The sequence below is a fragment of the Salvelinus namaycush genome, chromosome 22 (genome assembly GCF_016432855.1).
Source record: "Salvelinus namaycush isolate Seneca chromosome 22, SaNama_1.0, whole genome shotgun sequence".
Classification (NCBI taxonomy): Eukaryota; Metazoa; Chordata; class Actinopteri; order Salmoniformes; family Salmonidae; genus Salvelinus; species Salvelinus namaycush.
The window spans coordinates 10,338,372-10,366,045 of record NC_052328.1 but is presented as its reverse complement, the minus strand read 5'-3'; the positions used below and the strand labels follow the sequence as shown (position 1 = coordinate 10,366,045).

The 27,674-nt window shown below is 42.9% G+C and overlaps 1 protein-coding gene across 1 annotated transcript in view; it reads right to left on the bottom strand.

Moving 5' to 3' along the window:
- LOC120017546 (DNA nucleotidylexotransferase-like) overlaps nt 1-27,674 on the bottom strand; it is a 160,137-nt gene that overhangs the window by 81,614 nt on the left and 50,849 nt on the right. Inside the window, exons 5-7 of the mRNA XM_038960384.1 lie at nt 21,537-21,608; nt 21,188-21,311; nt 2,981-3,113 (exon numbers count right to left, since the gene is read on the bottom strand). Coding sequence (XP_038816312.1) covers nt 2,981-3,113; nt 21,188-21,311; nt 21,537-21,608 — 329 coding nt within the window. The remainder of the gene's footprint in view (nt 1-2,980; nt 3,114-21,187; nt 21,312-21,536; nt 21,609-27,674) is intronic.

Sequence of the window (27,674 nt, the reverse complement as noted above, 5' to 3'; positions counted from 1 at the left end):
GACGAACCTGAGACGGAGCTGCATTTCCTCACAAAATGTAAAAAATATAAAACAATTAGAGTGTCATTTCCCCAAATTTGAAACCCTTATTCAAGGTTTCAAGAGTATGCTACCCATCCTGTTGGGGGAGGACACAGAGAGCTGTGGGTTGGCAGCGCACTACATTGCTGCCTGCCATAAGTTGAGGGACAGTGTCTGACAAACCAATCAACCTGCACATGTACTCTACTGTATGTTTATTGTTATTGTTGAATGTATGGTTATTTTGACACTTGGTTATTGTTGTTACTGTTGTCCTGTTGACAATTTTGATTCTCATTTTTTATTTTTATATTGTAAATATCCAAAATAAGCTTTGGCAATATGTACATTGTTACATGCCAATAAAGCAAATTGAATTGAAATTGAGAGAGAGAGAGAGAGAGAGAGAGAGAGAGAGAGAGAGAGAGAGAGAGAGAGAGAGAGAGAGCGAGAGAGAGAGAGAGAGAGAGAGAGAGAGAGAGAGAGAGAGAGAGAGAGAGAGAGAGAGAGAGAGATGGGCCAGCTGCAAGTCAAATCGTCTATATCATAAACATTTATGAAAACAAAAATTAGGGTCAGGCATTAGGGTTAGCAGTGTGGTTAAGGTTAGGGTTAAATGCCCATACCAGTAGAAACACCAGTTGAAATTCCACTTTTTGACTGAGATCCAAACAGTTATTCTCTGTAGCCAACACTTTGGTTTCCACCAGATAAAATAGCCAATTAGTAACAATTGGATACGTTGTGGCTGTTAACTTGTGACGACGCTACACTTGGCCACCTTGCCATGGAGCAAATTAAAATAGGGGGTGCAGCATTGGATAGTTTGTCAGGTTTCACTTATTTTTGAGCTAGTCTTCATAAAGCAAACACATTACCATTTTAGAAATGGTAAAATTGTGTGATATGGTTGTATTTTAGAATCCCGCTCCCCCCGTCACCCCAAGATTAATGGTTTTGACCACTAACGTTTTAGGCAAATTCGTTTTGCATGGCCCTGTGCCCAAGGTGTCAGAGCAGCTTACCAATCACTGTGCCTGTACACAGCCCATCTGTAAATAGCACACCCAACTACCTCATCCCCATATTGTTATTTTCTTTTATTTTGCACCCCAGTATCTCTACTTGCACATCATCATCTGCACATCTATCACTCCAGCGTTATTGCTAATTTGTAATTTAACCCCACTATGGCCTATTTATTGCCTTACCTCGCTAATCTTACTACATTTGCACACACTGTATATAGATTTTCCTATTGTGTTATTGACTGTACGTTTGCTTATCCCATGTGTAACTCTGTGTTGTTGTTTTTGTCGCATTGCTTTGCTTTATCTTGGCCAGGTCGCAGTTGTAAATGAGAAGTTCTTCTCAACATGCCTACCTGGTTAAATAAAGAGGAAATAAAACATTTAAAAAAAGGTTTGCAGGGTTTGCAAATTCCATTGATTCCATTGATTCTAACGAATCAGTGTAGCACGGTGTACTGGGCCTGCAAAACAAACTTGCCCATTGCTTCAATACACACTCCAAACCATTCAATAGTTAGGCTATCCATATTACCGGAGCTTATATTCATTCTATTTCTATGGCAGATTCCCTGCTTCAATTTAGATAATGCATTGATATACTGTATAGCTGCACAATTTAGATAATGCATTGATATATAGCTGCACAATTTAGATAATGCATTGATATACAGTATAGCTGTGCAATTTAGATAATACATTGATATATAGCTGCACAGTTTAGATAATGCACTGATATATAGCTGGCTAACTTGCTGAAATGATAACAGAGAACGAAGAATATAGCTATATGATCATGTCTGTGTGCGTTTCCAAATATGAATGACGTCTGGAATCCGACACTGTTTCAATGGAATTATAAAATGGCAGGAGTCAGACAAATCTCAACCCTCAACATGTCAACAGCTCGTATGCCTGTCTTAACTGAAATGGTGTTCACATAACTTTCATTAGCTTGCTAAGGTTAGCATGCTAGCTAGTTACACTGACAGCTGTCAGTCAGTGGCCTATTTATTGTTATTTCTCTGCTAAATGTGGAAATCACCACAACGTTCCCACACCCAATTCCTGAATATGTATTACCAGCCTGCGTCAGTCTTCGAGGTGAAACATAAACAAGATTTTTCGCTGTAGGACAGGAATTACTCAAAACATATTGCAGCAACTTCCTCTAAGGTGGGCCTTTAAGGTGAGGGTTAGGTTTAAAATCTGATTTTATGACTTTGTGACAGTGGCAGCTAATGACCACTCTGCAGAGCATGCCTCCAGTACACGAGTCAGGACAAGAAATGCCCCAACCTGCGATACAGAAAGAAAGAGAGAGATGGTTGTGAAACGAGGACAGATCAAAAAAGACCTATAAGAGATATACGTGGAACAGACTGTTGACTAAGCAGCAGAAGGCCTGTCACTCCTGTAGAGAGGAGAAGCGCCCGTCCTTATTGCCAGACTGCTCATGCATTATTTAACCACACACCGCCACCATTCACGGCAACATTTTTACAATACCATAGAGCCCAGTGCTTCGAGCTCACTGAAGCACACTGTGCCACACACAAATAGAGCACAAAGGAAACTGACATAAAGAGAAAGTGATGGCGCAGGATGTGAACTAACGGACCCACATTGTATCCGCCTAGCTGGCCTTTTAAGTTAATGTAGCCGTTCCTTGTGAACATGGTAATGTCATGTAAGTGACATTGGTTTAGATGCTGAATGTAATTACTGTAGTGTAACACACGATTGATGCCTCTTCTCTCTTGCGTGGCAGGAACAAAAGAACCATGTCTGTCATATGTAGACTGAAAACAACAAGAAACTAAGACTATTCCATACTGTACAGAAAGTGTTGCAATGGCTCACTATTTCAAACTCAATAAGGTACACAAATACATCCACACTGACAAGCTGAGATAAGAGTTGTACTGTACCTGCGAAAGCCACCTGTCAGAGCCAGTTTAGAATCGGGTGCGATCCAATGGGCAGTCTCTTCAATGATGCTTCTAAGAGCTTTGGCCTCGGCTTTACTGACAGCCTTGGAGATGTCCATGTAATACAGGAAGCCTGAGGGGAAAATATAAAAAGCACTATGAGCTGTCTATCTGAAGTGGACAATAGTTACAGTAGCATTAGCATTGTGGACTATATATAGGGTTGCAAAGGCAGGTAATATTCACAGTAACTTTCAAAATGTACCAGTAATTTACCTGTAAGTATTCATATGAAAACTAGAATCACAAATCTTTAAAACATTTTCCTAAGTATAACCCATAACCCATAAACTTTGTGAATATTGTAGCTTTTTAATATGAAGATTACAGCATGGACTATATTGTATATGTTTTAAACGTTCTGTTGCAAAACTGATTATGCTGCATGACACACTAATGTGCAAATAAAGTGTATCATGCATGCGGATGCATTTAACACTACACACTGAAGTGCTAAAGCTCTTTGAGCCCTAAAAAGAGTGGGACGATAAGCTAATTGGTGTTCAAGGAGTACACGCTAAAAAAAGTGTTGTTGGGGGGGTTCTTTGTCCGGGGTCAGGGTGACATAGTATGTGTAACAATTGTTTTTGCATTTCAGGAAGTGTTCTTTATTGCTGTGATGGTTGTGAAGAACCTTCCTGTTCTTTCCCTCTCCACCATGTTTTCCTTTATGCCATGAAATGCTACACTGTTAAAAAGTTCCTGTAATTTTACAGTACACTACAGTCTACCGGTTGCAGTGAAAGTACAGTAAACAACAACAAGTTACTGAATTTCGTGTATTTGTGCCAATCGTCAGTGGAAGTGTTGTACCAATTTAAGTGGTTGATGATTATTTTGTCAAAGGTTGAGCATGTCTTTTAACACTGTCAGTTCTGCTGTATTTGTAAGAGAATGTGATAAAGAGCCCCACTGTCCTTTTACTGCAGTGGGCTAAATCACACAGAGTGTTTCCTGGTCTTTAACAAATCTACTTTGAAACAAAAAATATACACCTCACACATATGGTTTTGGGCTTACAAAAAAGAAGACACCTGCGTCCCAATATTACACTTTAAATACTTCACAGAAGACTGAAATATAACAAAACAGTTTGACATGGAAACAACAGATTTTTGACAGGTTTAAAAAAAAAAAAATTTACCAAGACATTTTTAAAAATATGAATAACATTCCACCCATGAGGCCACTAGGTCATTTGACAGCAGGAAAGTACTACTAAGCATTATTTCTGGTGAGCACACTTGGGACAGCCTCACCTGGCCTCAACCTCTTGGCTGACAACCAACTGACCTTCCTGCCACACCGTCAGGTAAGTGAGCGTGCCAAAAATCAGCAACGGGAAGTTCCTGTGAATTTTAGAATCACTACAGTGCCTACAGAAAGTGTTCATACCCGTTGATTTATTCCACATTTTGTTGTGTTAGCCTGAATTCAAAATGGCTTAAATGCATGTTTTTCCTCGCCCATTTACACACAGTGATAAAATGTGTTTATGTATTTTTTACAAATGTATTGAATATCAAATACATAAGTAGTCACACCCCTGAGTCAATACATGTTAGAATCACATTTGGCAGCAATTACAGCTGTGAGTCTTTCTGGGTAAGTCTCTAAGCTTTATACACCTGGATTGTACAATATTTGCACATTATTCTTTTTTAAATTCTTCAAGCTCTGTCACGCTAGATGCTGATCATTACTAGAGAGCCATTTTCGAGTCTTGCCATAGATTTTCAAGCCGATTTAAGTCGAAACTGTAACTAGACCACTCAGGAACAATTCATGTCGTCTTGGTAAGCAAAACCAGGGTACATTTGGCCTTGTGTTTTAGGTTATTGTCCTGCTGAAAGGTATGTTTGTCTCCCAGTGTCTGTTGGAAAATGTTCCTCTATGATTTTGCCTTTGCTTAGCTTTCTTCCGTTTCTTTTTATAACCAAAAACTCCTTAGTCCTTGCCAAAAATCATGTTAAACAATATTATTGCACACAAAGTGAGTCCATGCAACTTTTATGTGACTTTTGAAGCACATTTTTACTCCTGAATTTATTTAAGCTTGCCATAACAAATACTTATTGACTCGAGACATTTCAGCTTTCATTTATTATTACATTGTAAATACTTCGAAAAACATAATTACACTTTGACATTATGGGGTATTGTGTGTAGGCCAGTGATCTCAATTTAATACATTTTAAATTCAGGCTGTAACTCAACAAAATGTGGAAAAAGTCAACATTGCAAAAATCTGACGCAGACTCGGTCTCGACCTTTACGTCTTTACTGAAAACTCATCTCTCCAGTAGATCCTATGATTGACTGTAGTCTGACCCAACGGTGTGAAGGTGACCGGCAAGCCACTGGGGTGACGAACCACCCTTGCTGTCTCTGCCTGGCCGGCTCCCCTTTCTCTACTGGGATTCTCTGCCTCTGACCCCACTACTGGGGAGTCACTGGCTTACTAGTGCTCTTCCATGCCGTCTCTAGGAGGGTTGCTTTTTTCGTTATACTTGACTTGAGTGGGTTGAGTCACTTACGTGATCTTCCTGTCTGGTTTTGCGTCCCCTCCAGCTTGTGCCGTGGAGGAGATCTTTGTGGGCTGTACTCAGCCTTGTCTCAGAGTAGTACTGTAAGTTGGTGTTCTGTTGATTTCCCTTTAGTGGTATGGGGGCTGTGCTTTGGCAGTATCTATGCTGCAGTAGTCTATATACCCGGGGGCTAGGATCAGTCTGTTCTATCTGGTGAAATTCTCCTGTCTTATCTGGTGTTCTGTGTGAACTTATGTATGCTCCCTCTAATTCTCCCATCTCTCTCTCTCACATCTCTCCCATCTCTTTCTGTCTTCCATCTCTCTCTCTCTCTCTCTCTCGCTCTCGCTGTCGCTGTCTCTCCCCACCCTGAGAACCTGAGCCCTAGGACCATGCCTCAGAACTACCTGGCCTGATGACTCCTTGCTGTCCCCGTCCCCAGTCCACCTGGTCGTGCTGCTGATCCAGTTTCTGCTGTTTTGCCGGCGGCTATGGAACCCTGACTTGTTCATCGGACGTGCTACCTTGTCCCGTACCTGCTGCTTTTGACCCTCTCGCTCCCTCTCTTTCTCTCTCTCTTCCTCTCTCTCTCCCTCTCTACCGCACCTGCTTTCTCAACCTCTGAATGCTCGGCTATGAAAAGCCAACTGACATTTGCTCCTGAGGTGCTGACCTGTTGTACCCTCTACAACCACTATGAGTATGATTTGACCATGCTGGTCATCTTTGAACAGTTGAACATCTTGAAGAACGATCTGGCCTTAATGGCCATGTACTCTTATAATCTCCAACCGGCACAGCCAGAATAGGATTGGCCACCCCTCGTGGCATGGTTCCTCTCTAGGTTTCTTCCTTGGTTCCTGCCTTTTATAGGGAGTTTTTCCTAGCCACCATGCTTCTACATCTGCATTGCTTGTTGTTTGAGGCTTTAGGCTGGGTTTACGTATAAGCACTTTGTGAGATCTGCTGATGTAAAAAGGGCTTATAAATAAATACATTTGATTGATGATTTATTGAATACTTTCTGAAGGTAGTGTACTTGCTGCAAACTCACAATAAATTATTCAAAAATAAACACAAACTTCCTTGTGACCAACTGCCATTAAGTTAATCGGAAAATGCAAACCTCAACCGCTTAAGGATCGTACCCTTTTTACCAATTTCCGCCTAAACTGATATACCCAAATCTAACTGCCTGTAGCTCAGGACCTGAAGCAAGGATATGCATGTTTTTGATACCATTTGAAAGGAAACACTTTGAAGTTTGTGGAAGAGGTTCAAACTGTAGAACCCAGTTCCTACATTTTAATATAAAAATGGAATTTTATCAAACAAAACTATGCTACATTTTATCTCGGGGACCCTCAGGATGACAAATCAGAGCAAGATTACTGAATGTAAGTACAGTATTTACCTTCAGCGGTGAATGTATCAAACCAGTTGCCGTGATAAAAGTGTTTTGTTGTTGTGCACTCTCCTCAAACAATAGCATGGTAATTTTTCAATGTAATAGCTACTGTAAATTGGAAACTGCAGTTAATTTAAGCTTTCTGCCCATATAAGACATGTCTATGTCCCGGACAGTTGGCTGTTTTTACAAAGTCATTCTAGTCACATTAGCGCACGTTAGCAACAACCGTCCTTGTTTCAGGGACACTGATCCTGTTGAGGTTCAGTGCAGCTCTTGATATTTATAAGCTATTACAAAGATTGCAGAACTGGAAGTAGACAAATGAGTTGCTCAACCTTTATCAATATAATGATGGAACCATTTTAACTCGTACAACACTTCCACTAATGGTTGGCACAAATACAACATATTTTAGACCATGCCTGCAAATATGCTAATGAGTGCAGTAATGATTGTACCTTATATTGAATATATTGGGTAGAAAAATGTCCCAATATATTAGATTTTGCGCACATTTACCAATAAAGATACCGACCTGTACCATGTGAGTACCTAACAGTGTGTGCCATAAGCGCATCTGAAGTATCCTATAAGTATAACTAGAGCCTGTTATTGGTTCTACCTGGAACCAGAGGGTTCTTCATGAGATAGTTCTAAATGGAACCCCATTGGGACAAATGACAGAAACTTTTGTCCCAATATTCTAGTATTTTTACAAATCTCCATTATACCTACAGACTCGGGGGTGTACAGGAAATTCAGGTCAATAGCAACTGAGAGGTTGTGAGTTCAAATCCCAAGTGAGGATCACTTCCAGGTTATCAGAATACAGAAGGATACTGTCCCTTACAGCAAAAATACCTTAATCCAACTTTGAAAATACAGCTGCTTTTTGAATATTTACCATATTTTCACTGCAACCAGTAGCCGGGAAATTTTCAACAGTGTAATAAAGAACCCTCTGGTTCTAACAATGTAATGAAGAACCATACAAATAGTTATACAAAGGGTTATTCAAAAAAACGAAATAAAAATATTCTCCACAGCCCAAAAAAGGGTTCCCCTACAGCGACAAAATGAAGAACCCATTCTTGGTACTAACTACCCTCTCTTCTGAGAGTATACAGGTATAACTCAAAATGCATGTGACACTAAGGAATATGCTATTTTATCTCGTCTGACCTGCCCTCCTGTACTCGCCTCTCTACCTTTCTCCTCCACTCTCCCAAGTTGGCAGTCATGGGTATTTCATATAAGAACTTTGAAGTCTTGCTAAGAAAAAGTTCCTATTCTAGGTTGCTCTTTCACATAAACTACTCAAAAGCGACAGAGAATGCTAAACCTCTCTTAAAGGCAGTTTTCCACTCATCTCCCTCCCTGATTCTCACCAGATTGTAAGTGTTGCGGAGGTCCAGTTTGGTGAAGAATTTGGCCCCTTGAGCCAAGTCCAAGGCGGCGGACATCAGGGGTAGGGGGTAACGATTCTAGATCGTAATCCGGTTCAGCCCTCTGAAATCGATACAAGGACACAGGCCTCCATCCTTCTTACCCATGAAGAAGAAGCCTGCACCAGCTGGGGATGTAGAGTGGCGAATGAAACCTGCCTCCAGCGACTCCCGGATGTAATTGTCTATGACTGCTGCTTAAGGGGTCGAGAGGGAGTATATACGGCCCGGGGAGGTGTGGAGCTGGGTAGGAGTTCTATGGCACAGTCGTATGGACAATGGGGGGGAAGGGTGGCAGCTTGCCTCTTACTGAAGGCCTCCCGGAGGTCGAAGTATTCGGGAGGGTGAGCAAAGAAGCCTTGGTCTTCAATGGATGCAGGAGGACATGGCAAGGCTTTTGGTGGGGGTCTTAGATACTTAGGCTGGCAGTCCTTACCCCAGTCTAGTAGGTGTCCCATGGACCAAAGGAATAGTGGGTTATGTAGCCCTAGACAGGGGTACCCTAGGATAAGGGGGTTTTCGGGCTTGGTCTGATATACCACCTGGCCGGAGCCAATGGGACGTCCATCGAGGGCTTGAATCTGCAGAGGGATGAGACATTTCAAGCAGGAGATTTGTAATTTCCTGGCGAAATATTGATTAATGAAATTAATGAGATCTGTGGCCCTGGAGTCCACTAAGGCTTGAATCTGGTGCTGACGGTTGTCCCAGTGGATGGTTGCGGGTAGTGTAGAGACAAATGGTGACTTGGTAGCCAGGGGGTAACTGCACAGCTCAACAGGGTCTCCCCTTGTCCTGGCGAGCCCTGGCATTTCCCGTCAGCTCTGGTCATGTAGCTCGGAGATGGCCGAGACCTCAGCAGGAAGAGGCAGCAGCCTTCACACATGTGCCTTTCACGCTCCTATGGGCTCAGATGTATGCGTCGCAGCTGCATGGGCCCCTCAATGCTGCGTTCGGGGGACTTGGGGTGCTCAGGAAACCAGGATACTGGGATGGTGTCAAAAAGGCGCTTTCTCATGCGTTTCGGAGGCGGTTGTTGATCCTGATTGCCAGCGCCATCAGGGACTCGAGGTCCTCTCCCAGTTCCCGAGAGGCCAGTTCATCCTTGATGGAGTTAGACAAACCCTGGTGGAAAGTGGTGACCAGGGCCTCCGTATTCCATCCACTCTCGGCGGTGAGGGTGCAGAACTCAATGGTGAAGTCAGCCACAGGCCAGGCCCCTTGGTGGATGTTGAACAGTTGGCTGGCCGCTTCTCGTCTGCCAACTGGGTGGTCGAAGACTCGTCGCAGCTCTGGATGGTGGCTACTGTTCCCACACCGCTGTTGCCCACGCCCTGCCCGAGAGTCAAGAGATGATGTGGGCCATCATTGTCCGATCGGTGTGAAACAAGGAGGACTGTAGCTCGAACACCAGAGAACACTGAGTGAGGAACCCCTTGCATCCTCCCGGGTGGCCGTCATACTGCTCGGGGGCTGGGATCTAGGCTTCCCAGGGCAGGATTGCTGGAGGAACTATGGTGACGCCTGTAGCACTGGGCGATTAGACTTGGGCATTGGCTCCTCCTGGGATGAGGTTGGACTGTGGTTGGAGGGAGTCGGTAAGTGTCCGGAGGGTCTCTGATATTTGGGAGAGTTGTCCTTGCTGCCGCCCCAGCAGTGCTCCATGGTGGGTTACAACATTCTTGATCTGGGTGATCTCTGCTGGGTCCATGTTTTGGCAGAAGCCTGCTGTGACGTGGTGAGGTGGGACCCAGGTGCAGAGAAGAGACTAGACGAGGAATCAGTGGTTAAGGATAAACGTAAATACTTTACTGATAAACAGTAGCCGCAGGATCACAGTACACTGGAAAAACAACAAACACTAAGTCTCGAAAACTCACTGATGAAACAAACGCACACGGTAAACAATTCACACTTCTGCAAAGGACACCAGAAAGCACACCTCTTTTAACAGGGAAATCATAACGAGTAGTAGGACACATTTGAGTGTCATTAATGTATTGAAAAACTGTATGGTTGAAAGAGATGGGGCAAAAGAAGTAGCTAATAAGTCTGGCTGCACATCTGACTGGCTGACTTAATGCAAATTGAGAAATTATGTGACTAAATTCAACAAAAAGAAGACAAAACTGTTTTAAATGCCAAGATTGATGATATTAAGAATGTTGATAATGGCGCTGGAGGAGATGGCTGACGTTTTACGGTCCTCATCTATTGTGTTTTTTTGCGTTTTTTGTCACTTATTTTGAACATAATGTTTCTGCCACCGTCTCTTATGACCCGAAAAGAGCTTCTAGATATCAGGACAGCGATTACCCACCCCGTACTGTAAGAATACTTTTTCTTTAACGAATCGTAAGCTAAGGATTTACTCCAGACACCCGACAAGGCCCTCACCCCAGTCATTCGCAGGAGAAAGAGACAGAGATATCAGCAACGTAGGTCTGGGTGCCTTGTAAGGATCCGACAGCGAGTGGGTAATCTGCCTTTACCACTGGTCCTATTAGCCAATGTACAATCATTAGATAATAAAACAGATGAGCTATGAGCACGTATATCCTACCAACGGGTTTTAAAAACTGTAATATTTCCTTATAGAAAACCAGAGTTTTATATTCTTTGTAACTGTCTATTTACCACCACTAACCGATGCTGGCACTAAGAACGCACTCAATGTGCTGTATTCGGCAATAAGCAAACAGGAAAGCAATCATCCAGAAGTGGCGTTCCTAGTGGCTGTGGACTTTAATGCAGGGAAACTTAAATTAGTTTTACCTCATTTCTACCAGCATGTTAAATGTGCAACCAGAAGGAAACAAACTGTAGGTCACCTTTACTCCACACACAGAGATGCGAACAAAGCTCCCCCTCACCCTCCATTTGGCAAATCTGACCATAATTATATCCTCCTGACTCCTGCTTACAAACAAAAACTAAAGCAGGATGCACCAGTGACTCGGTCAATACAAAAGTGGTCAGATGACGCAGATGCTAAACTACAGGACTGTTTTGCTAGCACAGACTGGAATATGTTCAGGGATTCTTCTGGTGGAATTGAGGAGCACACCACATCAGTCACTAGCTTCATCAATAAGTGCATCGATGACATCGTCCCCTCAGTGACTGTACATACATACCCCAACCAGAAGCCATGGATTACAGGCAACATCCGCACTGAGCTAAAGGGTAGAGCTGCCACTTTCAAGAAGTGTGACTCTAACCCAGAAGCTTATAAGAAATGTCACTATGCCCTCCGACGAACCATCAAACAGGCAAAGCATCAATACAGGACCAAGATTGAATCTTACTACACCGGCTCCATCACTCAACGGATGTGGCAGGGTTACAAAATATTACAGACTACAAAGGGAAGCACAGCCACGAGCTGTCCAGTGACACGAGCCTACCAGACGAGCTAAATTACATTTATGCTCGCTTCGAGGCAAGTAACACTGAAACATGCAATGAGAACATCAGCTGTTCCGGACAACTGTGTGATCACGCTCTCCGTAGACAATGTGAGTAAGACCTTTAAACAGGTCAACATTCACAAGGCCGCAGGGCCAGACAGATTACCAAGGACGTGTACTCCAAGCATGCGCTGACCAACTGGCAAGTGTCTTCACTGACATTTTCTACCTCTTCCTAGCCGAGTCATGTTTCAAACAGACCAGCATAGTCCCTTTTCCCAAGAAAGCGATGGTAACCTGCCTAAATGATTACCGCCCTGTAGAACCCACGTCAGTAACCGGGAAGTGCTTTGAAAGGTTGGTCATGGCTCACATCAACACCCTAATGCCAAAAACCCTAGACACACTCCAATTGGTATACCGTCCCAAACAGAGCCACAGATGACGCAATCTCAATTGCACTCCAAAACTGCCCTTTCCCACCTGGAAAAAAGGAACACCTATGTGAGAATGCTGTTTATTGACGACAGCACAGCGTTCAACACCATAGTGCCCTCAAAGCTCATCACTAAGCTAAGGACCCTGGGACTAAACACCTCCCTCTGCAACTGGATCCTGGACTTCCTGACGGGCCGCCCACAGGTGGTAAAGGTTGGAAACAACACATCCGCCACGCTGATCCTCAACAAGGAGGGCCTAATCACCGACAATGATGAGACAGCCAATATGGAGGAGGTCAGAGACCTGGCCGTGTGCTGCCAGGACAACAACTTCTCCCTCAACGTGATCAAGACAAAGGAGATGATTGTGGACTACAAGAAAATGAGGGCCGAGCACGCCCCCATTCTCATCGACGGGCTGTAGTGGAGTAGGTTGAGAGCTTCACGTTCCTTGGTGTCCACATCAACAACAAACTATCATGGTCCAAACACACCAAGACAGTCGTGAAGAGGGCACGACAAATCCTATTCCCCCTCAGGAGACTGAAAAGATTTGGCATGGTTCCTCAGATCCTCAAAAAGTTCTACAGCTGCACCATCGAGAGCATCCTGACTGGTTGCATCGCTGCCTGGTATGGCAATTGCTCGGCCTCCGACCGCAAGGCACTACAGAGAGTAGTGAGTACGACCCAGTACATCACTTCCTGCCAAGCTTCCTGCCATCCAAGACTTCTATACCAGGCGGTGTCAGAGGATGGCTCTAAAAATTGTCAAAGACTCCAGCCACCTTAGTCATAGACTGTTCTCTCTGCTACCGCACAGCAAGCGGTACCGGAGCGCCAAGTCTAGGTCCAAGAGTCTTCTTAACAGCTTTTTCCCCCAAGCCATAAGACTCCTGAACATCTAATAAAAGGGCTACGCAGACTATTTTCATTGCCCCCCCTCTTTTACACTGGTGCTACTCTCTGATTATTATCTGTGTATAGTCACTTTAACTCTACCTACATGTACATATTACCTCAATTACCTTGACTAACCGGTGCCCCCGCACATTGACTCTGTACCGGTACTCTCTACGGAGCCTAGAAGAAAGCCTTTGTCCTCAGTCCTGGGGGGAAGCCAAAGTCATTCAGCTACCCAAGAGGGGTAAAGCGGCCTTTACTGATTCTAACAGCAGACCTATCAGCTTGCTGCCAGCTCTTAGCAAACTGTTGGAAAAAATGGTGTTTGAGCAAATGCAATGGTATTTCTCTGTAAAGAAAATAACTGTCATGCTCGTCGTAATGAATAGACCAAGGCGATAGCGTGAGTAGAGTTCCACATATTTTTAATAAACCGAATCTCAACAAAACAAAACAAACAAGCACAAACAAAACGTGAAGCTACTGTTGTGCACTCAGGCAACTATCCGTAGACAAGATCCCACGAATAACCAAGGGGAAATGGCTACCTAAATATGATCCCCAATCAGAGACAATGATAAACAGCTCCCTCTGATTGGGAACCATATCAGGCCACCATAGACATACACATTCACCTAGATGACCCACCCAAGTCACTATCACGCCCCAACAAACACAGACAATAAACCGCTTACTATGGTCAGGGCGTGACAATAACAACATACTTTAAGCATGCTTATAGAGATGGCCACTCAACATGTACTGCACTGTCACAAATATCTGATGATTGTTTGAAAGAAATTGATAACAAGAAGATTGTGGGAGCTGTACTGTTAGATTTCAGTGCAGCCTTTGATATTATTGACCTTAACCTTTTGTTGAAAAAACGTATGTGTTATGGCTTCGCAACCTCTACCATATTGTGGATTCAGAGCAATTTATCTAATAGAACTAGAAGGGTTTTTCTTTAATGGCAGCTTCTATGATGTTATACATGAAAAACGTGGTGTATCGCAGGGCAGCTAAGAGCATTGTATTTGGTACAAATATTCCCTAAGTTCTAGACTTGGGCTGAATCTGGAAATTAATGGTGTGGCTGTTGAACAAGTTGAGGAGACTAAATTACTTGGTGTTACCTTAGATTATAAACTGTCATGGTCAGAACATACAGATTCAATGGTTGTAAAGATGGGGAGAGGTCTGTCTGTAATATAGAGATGCTCTGCTTTGTTGACACCACACTCCAAAAAGCAAGTACTGCAGGCTCTAGTTTTGTCTTATCTTGATTATTATCCAGTCGTGTTGTCGAGTGCTGCAAGGAAAGAACTAGTTACACTGCAGCTGGCCCAGAATTGAGAGGCACGTCTTGCTCCTCATTGTAATCAGAGGTCTGATATAAATACTATGCATGCCAGTCTCTCTTGGCTAAAAGTTGAGGAGAGACTGACTGCGTCACTTCTTGCTTTTATAAGAAACATTAAAATCCCAAAATGTTTGCATAGTCAACTTACACATAGCTCTGACACACACACACTTACCCCACCAGACATGTCACCAGGGGACATTTCACAGTCCCCAAATTCAAGAAAGCTTACAGTATTATATAGAGCCATTATTGCATAGTACTTCGTTCCATCTCATATTGCTCAAATAAGCAGCAAACCTGATTTTAAAAAACAGATAAAGCAACACCTCACGGCACAACACCTCTTCCCTATTTGAACTAGATCGTTTGTGTGTATGTATTGATACAGTTGAAGTCGGAAGTTTACATACACTTAGGTTGAAGTCATTAAAACTCGTTTTTCAACCACTCCACACACTTCTTGTTAACAAACTATAGTTTTGGCAAGTCGGTTAGGACATCTACTTTGTGCATGACACAAGTAAATTTTCCAACAATTTTTTACAGGCAGATTATTTCACTTATAATTCAATGTATCACAATTCCAGTGGGTCAGAAGTTTACATACACTAAGTTGACTGTACCTTTAAACAGCTTGGAAAATTCCAGAAAATGATGTCATGGCTTTAGAAGCTTCTGATATGCTAATTGACATGATTTGAGTCAATTGGAGGTGTACCTGTGGATGTATTTCAAGGCCTACCTTCAAACTCAGTGCCTCTTTGCTTGTGTCACGTTCCTGACCTGTTTTTCCTTTTTCCTGTATTTATTTAGTTGGTCAGGGCGTGAGTTGGGGTGGGTTGTCGATGTGTTATTTTCTGTGTTCGGCCGGGTATGATTCTCAATCAGAGACAGCTGTCAATCGTTGTCCCTGATTGAGAATCATACTTAGGCAGCCTGGGATTCACGTGTGTTTTGTGGGTGTTTGTATCTCGTGTCTGTATTTGTGCCACACGGGACTGTTTGTCGGTTCGTTTCTCTTTTGTCATTTTGTTTCATTAGTGTTCCGGTTATTTTTGTTAATAAATAATCATGGACACAAACCACTCCGCATATTGGTCTGATCCTTCTCGCCTCTCCTCCTCGTCCGAGGAGGAGGATTACGACGACCGTTACAGCTTGACATCATGGGAAAATCAAAAGAAATCAGCCAAGACCTCCGATTTTTTTGGGGGACCTCCACAAGTCTGGTTCATCCTTGGGAGCAATTTCCAAATGCCTGAAGGTACCACGTTCATCTGTACAAACAATAGTACACAAGTATAAACACCATGGGTGTGTTTATACCGCTCAGGAAGGAGAAGCGTTCTGTCTCCTAGAGATGAACGTACATTGGTGTGAAAAGTGCAAATCAATCCCAGAACAACAGCAAAGGATCCTGTGAAGATGCTGGAGGAAACAGGTACAAAAGTATCTATTTCCATAGTAAAACAAGTCCTATGTCGACATAACCTGAAAGGCCGCTCAGCAAGGATGAAGCCACTGCTCCAAAACCGCCATAAAAAAAGCCAGGGTTGCGACTGCACATGGGGACAAAGATTGTACTTTTTGGAGAAATGTCCTCTGGTCTGATGAAACAAAAATAGAACTGTTTGGCCATCATTATGTTTGGAGGAAAAAGGTGGAGGCATGCAAGCAGAAGAACACCATCCCAACCGTGAAACACAGGGGTGGCAGCATCATGTTGTGGTGGTGCTTTGCTGTAGGAGGGACTGGTGCACTTCACAAAATAGACGGCATCATGAGGTAGGAAAATGATGTGGATATATTGAAGCAACATCTCAAGACATCAGTCAGGAAGTTTAAGCTTGGTCGCAAATGGCTCTTCCAAATGGACAATGACCCCAAGCATACTTCCAAAGTTGTGGCAAAATGGCTTAAGGACAACAAAGTCAAGGTATTGGAGTGGCCATCACAAAGCCCTGACCTCAATCCTATAGAAAATTTGTGGGCAGAACTGAAAAAAGCGTGTGTGAGCAAGGAGGCCTATAAACCAGACTCAGTTACAGCAGCTCTGTCAGGAGGAATGGGCCAAAATACACCCAACTTAGGGTGGGAAGCTTGTGGAAGGCTACCTGAAACGTTTGAACCAAGTTAAACAATTTAAAGGAAATGCTACCAAATACTAATTGAGTGTATGTAAACTTCTGACCCACTGGGAATGTGGTGAAAGAAATAAAAGCTCAAATAAATAATTATCTCTACTATTATTCTCACATTTCACATTCTTAATATAAAGTGTTGATCCTAACTGACCTAAGACAGGGAATTTTTACTAGGATTAAATGTCAGGAAGTGTGAAAAACTGTGTTTAATTGTGTTTGGCTAAGGTGTATGTAAACTTCCGACTTCAACTGTATGTTACGTGTGCCTTTAAAAAAGATAGGTAGTTCTGTCTTCTCTATTAATGTTCTCTATTATGTCAAGTTTCATGTTTTATGTGGACCCCAGGAAGAATAGTTGGGGATCAGCTATCGGGGATCCTAATAAAATACCAAATTAACAAAAATAAGTACCAGCTTGTCAGGATGGGTTATGTACTATATAAGTACACATTAATTACAAGTAAGTACCCCTCAAGACACACTTAATTTTATGTAGCTAAATCCTGTGTAACACCTAGTCATTATGTTCTACTTATGTGGATATTACATGTACTCTGTGGTGTACTTGTGGGTTTATTGTAAACTCTACCAAGTTAACCCAGTTTGTACACTTTTTGTGGGCAAGTGCTAGCAACAACATTGAGTAGAGATTTTGAAGAGTGCGCACGGGTAGGTAATTAGAGCCCAGTGAGCCTCCAACCTTTGTAATCCCAGACACCCAGTGTATCCGTCCAATCTTGTGACAGAAGAAAGAAACTAAACACAAACACATTTGTGAATTTTGTGGTAACCTGCCCATTTGTAACAAGCTTGGTAACAAGCATTTGTTGTTACACCTCTATAATTACAGACTGCAATTACCATCAGTTACATGTTGTTATTACAGTGTAACTATGAGTTATTACAATTAACTACAATAGTTGTTATTGTAATTACACATGTAGTTACACTGTAATAAGGACCTCTTAAAATGAAGTGTTACCAAACTTTATACTCTTGCTAAGAAGAAGTCCCTGTGCTAGGTTTCTCTCTCACAAAAACTACTCAAGAGCAACTGAGAAAGAGGGCGCGTAAGTACAACGTAATAGCTCTCTAATACTCTACAATAAGTGGGAATATCACCTAATGGATGTTCAGGGACCCGTGCCTGGCCCTCCTCTACCCAAATCAAATGTATCACCTAATGGATGTTCAAGGACCCGTGCCTGGCCCTCCTCTACCCAAATCAAATGTCTTCTCTTCGCATCTCCTCAGCTCGGCTGTCCTCTCCTCGCCTCACCTCACTTTCAAATGACATCCTCGATTAGATGTTGTTGTTGTTGTTTTCATTAGGCTATTACATCTGGAACCATGTAGTCCATCTACTGGACACTCATCGACAATATGGACACATATATAAAATAATCTGAGGTAAAAGATAAAAGGTAGAATGTAAAAAAAATAAAGATAATTCAAGTGTACATTCTCAAAGTGTCCATAGAATCCCCAAATTACCTGTTAAGTACCATAGTTAAAAAAAAAATGCCCTTAAGTCTGTTGAGACACTTTGAAGTTGTTTCAACTATTATTCCCCCAACAAGGTTGCGCCACTTTGTATATGTGACATGCATCAATAAGGTTATGAAATAATCCATTCCCCTGTTGACAGTGAAAATTGAATCGATCTTTGTGGCTTTTCCCCACCAGTCTGACAAACACAGTTAATCCCGGCCTCCATCTTTCTGCTCCTACCTACGTCTACCCCCACACTGAAATGTTGACTCTCCCTCTCCTCTAAGATTAGGAAACGGTTCCATGTCAGCCAGTAATCTCACTGTACACCATCTTGATTTTGCTGGGATTTCACAACGGGAGAGATTTGGTTGTCATTACTGCTTAGTAACTGGATATTACTGTAGAACAGAAAATAAAATGGTTTATTATGACTTCGCGAAGCCAATGGTAGAATCCCAAAAATAAGCTATGTACTGTACAATACCATATACAGTGCCCTCAGAAAGTATTCACACCCTTTGACTTTTTCAAGATGTTGTTGTATTACAGCCTGCATTTTAAACGGATAAATTGAGATTTTGTGTCTTAGGACAAAAAGACACGGAATAGAGCTAAGCACAGGCAAAATCCAAAGAAAAACTTCCAACAGACACACAATACCACATAATGTTAAAGTGTAATTATGTTTTTAGAAATGTTTACATATTTATAAAAATGTAAAGCTGAAATGTATTGAGTCAATAAGTATTCAACCCTTTTGTTATGGCAAGCCTAAATAAGTTCAGGAGTACACATAACAAAGTTGTATGGATTCACTCTGTGTGCAATAATAGTGTTTAACAGGATTTTTTTAAACTAGCCCATCTCTTTACCCCACACATACAATTATCTGTAAGGTCTCTCAGTTGAGCAGTGAATTTCAAGCACAGATTCAACCCCAAAGACCAGGGATGTGTTCCAATAGTTCAACAAGAAGGGCACCTATTGGTAGATGGGTAAAACAAAGCAAACATTGAATATCCCTTAGAGTATGGTGCAGTTATTAATTACACTTTGGATGGTGTATCAATTCACCCAGTCACTACAAAGATGCAGGTGCCCTTACTAGCTCAGTTGCTGGAGAGGAAGGAAACCACTCAGGGATTTCACCATGTGGCTAATGGTGATTTTAAAACAGTTACAGAGTTAAATAGCTGTGATAGGAGATAACTGAGGATTGATCAACAACAATGAAGTTACAGCACAATACTTAAATTAATGACATAGTGAAAAGAAGGAAGCCTATACAGAATAAAGATATTCCAAAACGCATCCTGTTTGCGAAAAGGAACTAAAATAATACAAAAAATGTGTCAAACAAACAAAAAATTTGTCCGGAATACAAAGCGTTATGTTTGGGACAAATCCAACAAAACACATCACTGAGTACCACTCTTCATATTTTCAAGCATGGCATCATGTTAGGGGTATGCTTGTCATCGGCAAGGACTAGGGCGTTTCTTAGGACAAAAAGAAACGGAATAGAGCTAAGCACAGGCAAAATCCAAAACAAAACTTCCAACAGACACTGGGAGACAAATTCACCTTTCAACAGAAAATTACCTAAAACACAAGGCCAAATATACACCGGAGTTGCTTACCAAGACAACATTGAATGTTCCTGAGTGGCCTAGTTACAGTTTGAAAGTCTATGCCAAGACTTGAAAATGGCTATCTTGCAATGATCACCAACCACCTTGACAGAGCTTGAAGAATTTTTTAAAGAATAATGGGAAACTATTGTACAATCCAGATGTGCAATGCTCTTAGAGTCTTACTAAGGACATCTCACAGCTGTGATCTCTGCCAAAGGTGATTCTAACTTGTATTGACTCAGGGGGTTAAATACTTATCTAATCAAGATACATTTGTGTTTTATTTATCACCCAAAAAATGTCAATAAATCTTCCACTTTGACATTACAGAGTATTTTCTGTACATCGCTGACAATTTTTTTTACAAGTAAAGCCATTTTAATTGAATTATTGCAAGCTATAGAAGCATGCTGGAGTCTTTTTTTGTTGCTAGTCTTTAAAAAAAAACTTTTATTGGTATGTAACTGTTATGAAAGTTGTATTGCCAATTATGTTTTGTATTTAAACACCACTTTAAACATGTACATGACACTGCGACAACATTTCCCCATGGGGACAATAAAATCAAAGTAAGTCTGGTCAAGCGGTAGTGCCACTGACTCTGGTCCACATATCGCCCCATAGGCGCTGGTTCGATCTGCCACTTTCCTCTCTATGTCCCAGTCCCATCTGTCTCCACTGTAATGTATTTAATCTCTTAACCCCAAATGGCCGCTTGCCAAAGACTTCCAAACCTGGCTAATCAACTTAAAAAGATCCCCCAGTCAGCTGAAACCAATTCCCAAGCAAAGAAGTAGGGATAGAATATTCTGTCACATTTCACTCTGTTGCTGTGTTGCATCAATGATGTGACAAACAAATCATAGTCCTCATATTGAAAGTCAGGGAATGTTTTTGGTCTTTATGTTAATGAGGGCCTTCTCTCCCAAGCTGATTGATGAGTGTCCCATGACAAGGTTTACTCTTTATAACTACAACTCATTGATTTGCATTATGAATCCCCCTTGTTAGGTTTTCATTGTGTTACTTCACCTACGGTCTCAGCTTATCACTGTAAAGTGCCAACTGTCTGGGGGTCAACTGCTACTTTTAGAGCATCGGATATAGAACCTACTCTGGGACATTACCTTAACAGAATGAGAGACTGGGGCCTGTAAAAGCGTATCAGGTTAGAAGTGCTGATTTATGATCAGGTCCTCCCTATTCATAGAATCGTATTCCGCGACCTTTTGTGAATACAATCCCAGAGATAGAGAAACCACCAGAGTTGACTACTTTCTGCAATTAAGGCAATATCAAAAGTAAGATAATTTTAGATCAGCTACATATTAGTGTTCTGGTATCAAAACAAAGGGAGGAGGTCCTGTTCATACCAGCTCTCTGCATCCTGTTCAACTGGATGTTGGGCTCGGCCAGAATCTCCTTGAGTGAGCGCAGCCCTCTGCGGTACCACTTCTCAGCAGTTTTGGGTCCAACCCCGAACACACTGGTGAACAGCTGGCAAGAAAACATTGATGTACTCAAAATAACATGTTGTCAGATGGGATCTCTTTGGGGGGGAGGAATTACTGGTATAGGTTCTATTTAAGTCTTGCTGGCAGCATTTGTATGGTGTATAAAATAATAATTTGGCGGAAATGTACAGCAAATTAAACTATGGTATCTATAACTTCAAAATAATTTCACAAGAAAATTGAAAAGAGTTCCTTTTGATCCACTCACCTTAAGTGCTTGATATCGTTCATCACTCTGTACCTCTTCAACTTTAAAGGAGCGGCCAAATATAAGGATCTCCTGTAAAAAAAAATAATAAATAGACTATATTACTATTGTCACGCCCTGGCCTTAGTATTCTTTGTTTTCTTTATTATTTTAGTTAGGTCAGGGTGTGACATGGGTATTTATGTGGGTTTTGTAGTGTCCAGGGTGATTGTAAGGTTTAGGGGGTTTATTTAGAGTAGTTGGGTTTATGTTTAGTATAGTTGTCTAGCTGTGTCTATGTTGTGAGTAGTTGTCTAGGAAAGTCTATGGTTGCCTGAATGGGTTCCCAATTAGAGACAGCTGGTTTCTGTTGTCTCTGATTGGGAGCCATATTTAAGGTAGCCATGGGCTTTAGTTTGTTGTGGGGAATTGTCTATGTCTGAATGTTTGTAGCCTGTGTGTGTGCACTACGTTTATTAGCTTCACGGTCGTTTATTGTTTTGGTAGTTTGTAAGTGTTTTGTTTCGTTTTGCCTTCTTCAATAATAAAAGAAGATGGCTTATTTTCCACATGCTGCGTCTTGGTCCGTCTCTCCTCCACACGATCGTGACAGAATTCCCCACCAACATTGGATCAAGCAGCATGAGCGGAACCAACAACAGCGGCAAAGTAACCAGGACTCATGGACATGGGAGGAAATATTGGATGGAAAGGGACCATGGGCTCAACCAGGAGAATATCGCCGCCCTAAAGCTGAGCTGGAGGCAGCGAAGGCAGAGAGGCGGAGATATGAGGAGGCAGCAAGGAGACGTGGCTGGAAGCCTGAAAAGCCCGTGAGTACTACCCAAAAATTTCTTGGGGGGGGGCTAAGAGGTAGTGGGCCAAGGGCAGGTAGGAGACCTGCGCCCACTTCCCAGGCTAACCGTGGAGAGCGGGAGTACGGGCAGACGCCGTGTTACGCAGTAGAGCGCACGGTGTCTCCTGTACGGGTGCATAGCCCAGTGCGGGTTATTCCACCTCCCCGCACTGGTAGGGCTAGATTGGGCATTGAGCCAAATGTCATGAAGCCGGCCCTACATATCTGGCCACCAGTACGTCTCCTTGGGCCGGCTTACATGGCACCAGCCTTACGCATGGTGTCCCCGGTTCGCCTACATAGACCGGTGCGGGTTATTCCACCTCCCCGCACTGGTCGGGCGACGGGGAGCATTCAACCAGGTAAGGTTGGGCAGGCTCGGTGCTCAAGGGAGCCAGTACGCCTGCACGGTCCGGTATTTCCGGCGCCACCTCCTCGCCCCAGCCTAGTACCACCAGTGCCTACACCACGCACCAGGCTTCCAGTGCGTTTTCAGAGCCCTGTTCCTCCTCCACGCACTCTCCCTATGGTGCGTGTCTCCAGCCCAGTGCCTCCAGTTCCGGCACCACGCACTAAGCCACCTGTGCGTCTCCTGAGTCCTGTACACACTGTTATTTCTCCCCGCACTCGTCCTGAGGTGCGTGCCCTCAGTCCGGTACCACGCACCAGGCATATAGTGCGCCTTGAGAACTCAGTGTGCCCTGTTGTTGTTCCCCGCACTAGCCTGAAGGTGCGTGTCCTTAGCCCGGTACCTCCAGTTCCGGCACCACGCACCAGGCCTACAGTGCGTCTCAGCCGGCCAGAGTCTGCCGTCTGCCCAACGGCGCCTGAACTGTCCGTCTGCCAAGTGCCGCATGAACTGCCCGTCTGCCATGAGCCTACAGAGCCTTCCGCCAGACAGGAGCAGCCAAAGCCTTCCGCCAGACAGGATCAGTCTGAGCCATCCGTCTCCGCAGCGCCATCTGAGCCATCCGTCTCCGCAGCGCCATCTGAGCCATCCGTCTCCTCAGCGCCATCTGAGCCATCCGTCTCCCCAGCGCCATCTGAGCCATCCGTCTCCCCAGCGCCGTCTGAGCCATCCGTCTGTCCCGAGCCATTAGAGCCGCCCGTCTGTCCCGAGCCGTCAGAGCCGTTAGTCAGTCAGGAGCCGCTAGAGCCATTTGTCAGTCAGGATCTGCCAGAGCCGCCAACCAGACAGGATCTGCCAGAGCCGCCAACCAGACAGGATCTGCCAGGGCCGCCAACCAGACAGGATCTGCCAGGGCCGCCAACCAGACAGGATCTGCCAGAGCCGCCAACCAGACAGGATCTGCCAGAGCCGCCAACCAGACAGGATCTGCCAGAGCCGTCAGCCAGCCATGAGCGTCCGGAGCCGTCAGCCAGCCATGAGCGTCCGGAGCCGTCAGCCAGCCATGAGCGTCCAGAGCCGTCAGCCAGCCATGAGCGTCCAGAGCCGTCAGCCAGCCATGAGCGTCCAGAGCCGTCAGCCAGCCATGAGCGTCCAGAGCCGTCAGCCAGTCATGAGCTGTCCCTCAGCCCAGAGCGGTTATTTATTCAGAACTGCCCCTCAGTCCAGAGCTGTCTCTCTGTCCGGAGCTGCCTTTCAGTCCGGAGTTGCCCCTCTATCCTGAGCTACCTCTCTATCCTGAGCTACCTCTCTATCCTGAGCTATTCCTCTATCCCGGTGCTGCCCCTTGTGTCGATGTTACCCAAAAGATTAAGTGGGGGTAATATGAGGGTGGTCATTTGTAGGGGGAGATATAAGCTGGGATTGACTATGGTGGGGTGGGGACCACGCCCTGAGCCTGAGCCACCACCGTGGTCAGATGCCCACCCAGACCCTCCCCTAGACTTTGTGCTGGTGCGCCCGGAGTTCGCACCTTAAGGGGGGGGCTATGTCACGCCCTGGCCTTAGTATTCTTTGTTTTCTTTATTATTTTAGTTAGGTCAGGGTGTGACATGGGTATTTATGTGGGTTTTGTAGTGTCCAGGGTGATTGTAAGGTTTAGGGGGTTTATTTAGAGTAGTTGGGTTTATGTTTAGTATAGTTGTCTAGCTGTGTCTATGTTGTGAGTAGTTGTCTAGGAAAGTCTATGGTTGCCTGAATGGGTTCCCAATTAGAGACAGCTGGTTTCTGTTGTCTCTGATTGGGAGCCATATTTAAGGTAGCCATGGGCTTTAGTTTGTTGTGGGGAATTGTCTATGTCTGAACGTTTGTAGCCTGTGTGTGTGTGCACTACGTTTATTAGCTTCACGGTCGTTTATTGTTTTGGTAGTTTGTAAGTGTTTTGTTTCGTTTTGCCTTCTTCAATAATAAAAGAAGATGGCTTATTTTCCACATGCTGCGTTTTGGTCCGTCTCTCCTCCACACGATCGTGACAACTATGTTGATTTTTCCTTCCAAACTTCTGTTGAGTCCTTTGTGGTTTTTCCAAAAAAACACTTCTATAGCTTATTGCTCTTCATTTTAGAAAATATGTATTATTTATTTTTTATTATTTAACCTTTATTTTATCAGGGAGTCATTTTGAGACCAAGGTTTATTTTACAGATAAGACCTGAAGTACAGAAATTACAGAAAATATATGCATCGAAATATAAATACAAAACGCAAACAGAAAGAAAAACACAATCATAAAAAACAAGTGCATTCATCAGTAATAAGGTCCTCAATCAGCTTTCTGAATTGCCCTAGAGGCACCAAAACATCAAATTTAACAACATTTTGAAGATTTGTATGTAATTTGTGGAACAGAAAACTAAAAGCTGATTTCCTAAAAGGAATTTCCAGAGTTAGCCATCCCCGAGACCAGACAAGTCTAAAGTTTAGTAATCATTTAAGGTAGGTACAGTGAGAGTTTTTGTAAAAGGGCTTTAAACATGAAAACATAGCAATGTATCAACCTACGTGACATCAAAGAGGGCCAACCAACTTTCTGGTAGAGAATGCAGTGAAGAGTACTGAAATTGTCACCCGTAATAAATCGCAGTCCGTAATGATAAACTGCATCTAGCAGCTTTAATGAAGTGGCAGTTGCGTTCATATCGATGATGTCGCCATAGTCTAGGACCGATAGGAACATCGACTGAATAATCTGCTTTCTACTATCTAGTGAGAGGCAGGACCTATTTCTATAGAAGAAGCACATTTTTATTCTCAGCTTATTAACTAACTCATCAATATGCTTTTTAAAAGACAGCTTTTCATCTATCCAGATGCCCAGATATTTGTAAGCAAGGACATGATCAATATGAACACCATCCAAAGTTGTTTAAATCATCAGAGTTATTTATATGAGCTTCAGAGAACAACATATACAGTGCCTTCAGAAAGTATTCATACCCCTTGACGTATTCCACATTTTGTTGGTTTACAGCCTGAATGCCCACCCATCTATACACAATACCCCATAATGAGAAAATTAAAACATGTTTTTATAAATGTTAGCAAATGTATTGAAAATGAAATATAGAAATATTTCATTTACAGACTTATTCACACCTCTGAGTCAATACTTTAGAAAATCCCCTTTGGCAGCGATTACAAATGTGAGTCTTTCTGGGTAAGTCTCTAAGAGCTTTCCACACCTGGATTGTGCAACATTTGCCCATTATTATTTAAAAAATTATACAAGCTCTGTCAAATTGGTTGTTGATCATTCAGGACTTGCGATAGATTTTCAAGTAGATCCTTAAGAGTCTATTGACGCACCCCATCAAAATCTGTCCATCCTTAAGAGTCTATTGACGCACCTTCAGTTTAAGCGAGAGATATCAGTTTTTTTGCCTGCCTTCTGCATCTGCGGTGGAAAGTGACCGAGCTACATTGGTGTTTGTCAGATCATGGAACATCCCGAAAATCGGTCTTCTCACAAAAACGTCTGTAGCGTCCCAACGGTTTGGGCTACAAACTATTATGACCACTCTATGGAAAGGGGAGACAAGTGTCACAGGACTCATCTGAAGGTAACCCATACAAACAAATGGGAGTATGGAGGTAGTTGTGTGCCAACAAAAAAAAAGGGTTAAATATGTGTCCAAAAAAACACATATTTCCTGAGCTTTCTTATATCTCCTAGGTGTAGAATCAATCAAATGTATTTATAAAGCCCTTTTTACATCAGCAGATGTCACAAAGTGCTACACAGAAACCCATCATAAAACCCTAAACAGCAAGCAATGGAGGTGTAGAAGTACGGTGGCTAGGAAAAACTCCCTAGAAAGGCAGGAACCGAGGAAGAAACCTAGAGAGGAACCAGGCTCTGAGGGGTGACCATTCCTCTTCTGGCTGTGCCGGGTGGAGTGTACATGGCCATAAGAGTACATGGCCATTTAAAGCCAGATTGTTCTTCAAGATGTTCAGACATTCATAGATGACCAGCAGGGTCAAATAACGAAAACAGCAGTTGTAGAGGGTGCAACAGGTCAGTACCTCAGGAGTAAATGTCAGTTGGCTTTTCATAGCTGATCATTCAGAGGTCGACCCTTCAAAACCTTATTCCTTATGATTTATTTTTTGACTGTCTTTCTTTCTATTTATGAATGTGTTATCCAATGTGTTTCTATTGGCTATAGTAGTAAAGGCCAAATTCAAACATGTTTTTATATAGTGTTTTTATACCTGAAGGGGTCGTGAAATTCAAAATCAAAAAGCTAAATGATCCATGGTATGACCAACTTAAAGCAATTCCATATGTTAACTTAGTACCCCCTAGGTTTTCCTCTAGGATTTTGCCTGTGCTTAGCTCCATTCCGTTTCTTTTTAATCATGAAAAACTCCCTAGTCCTTAACAATTACAAGCATACCCATAACATTACGGCAGCCACCACTATGCTTGAAAATATAGAGAGTTCATTAGTGCCGTGTTGCAAACAGGATGCATGTTTTGAAATATTTTGTATTCTGTATTCTTTTCACACTGTCAATTAGGTTATTATTGTGCAGTAACTACAATGTTGTCGATCTATCCTCAGAGACGATGTAGTCATTCAAAAAACATATTAAACACCATTATTATACACAGAGTGAGTCCATGCAACATACTATGTGACTTTTTCAGCACATTTTTACTCCTTGCCATAAAAAAAGGGCTTGAATTCTCAAGACCTATCAGCTTTTCATTTGTAATTTATTTGTAAAAATGTCCACTTTGACATCATTGGGTATTGTGTGTAGTGACAAAACAACTAAATGTGATCCATTTTAAATTCAGGCTGTAACACAACAAAATGTGGAACAAGTCAAGGGGTGTGAATACTTTCTGAAGGCACTGTACTTAGTTTTACCTGCATTCAAAACTCAT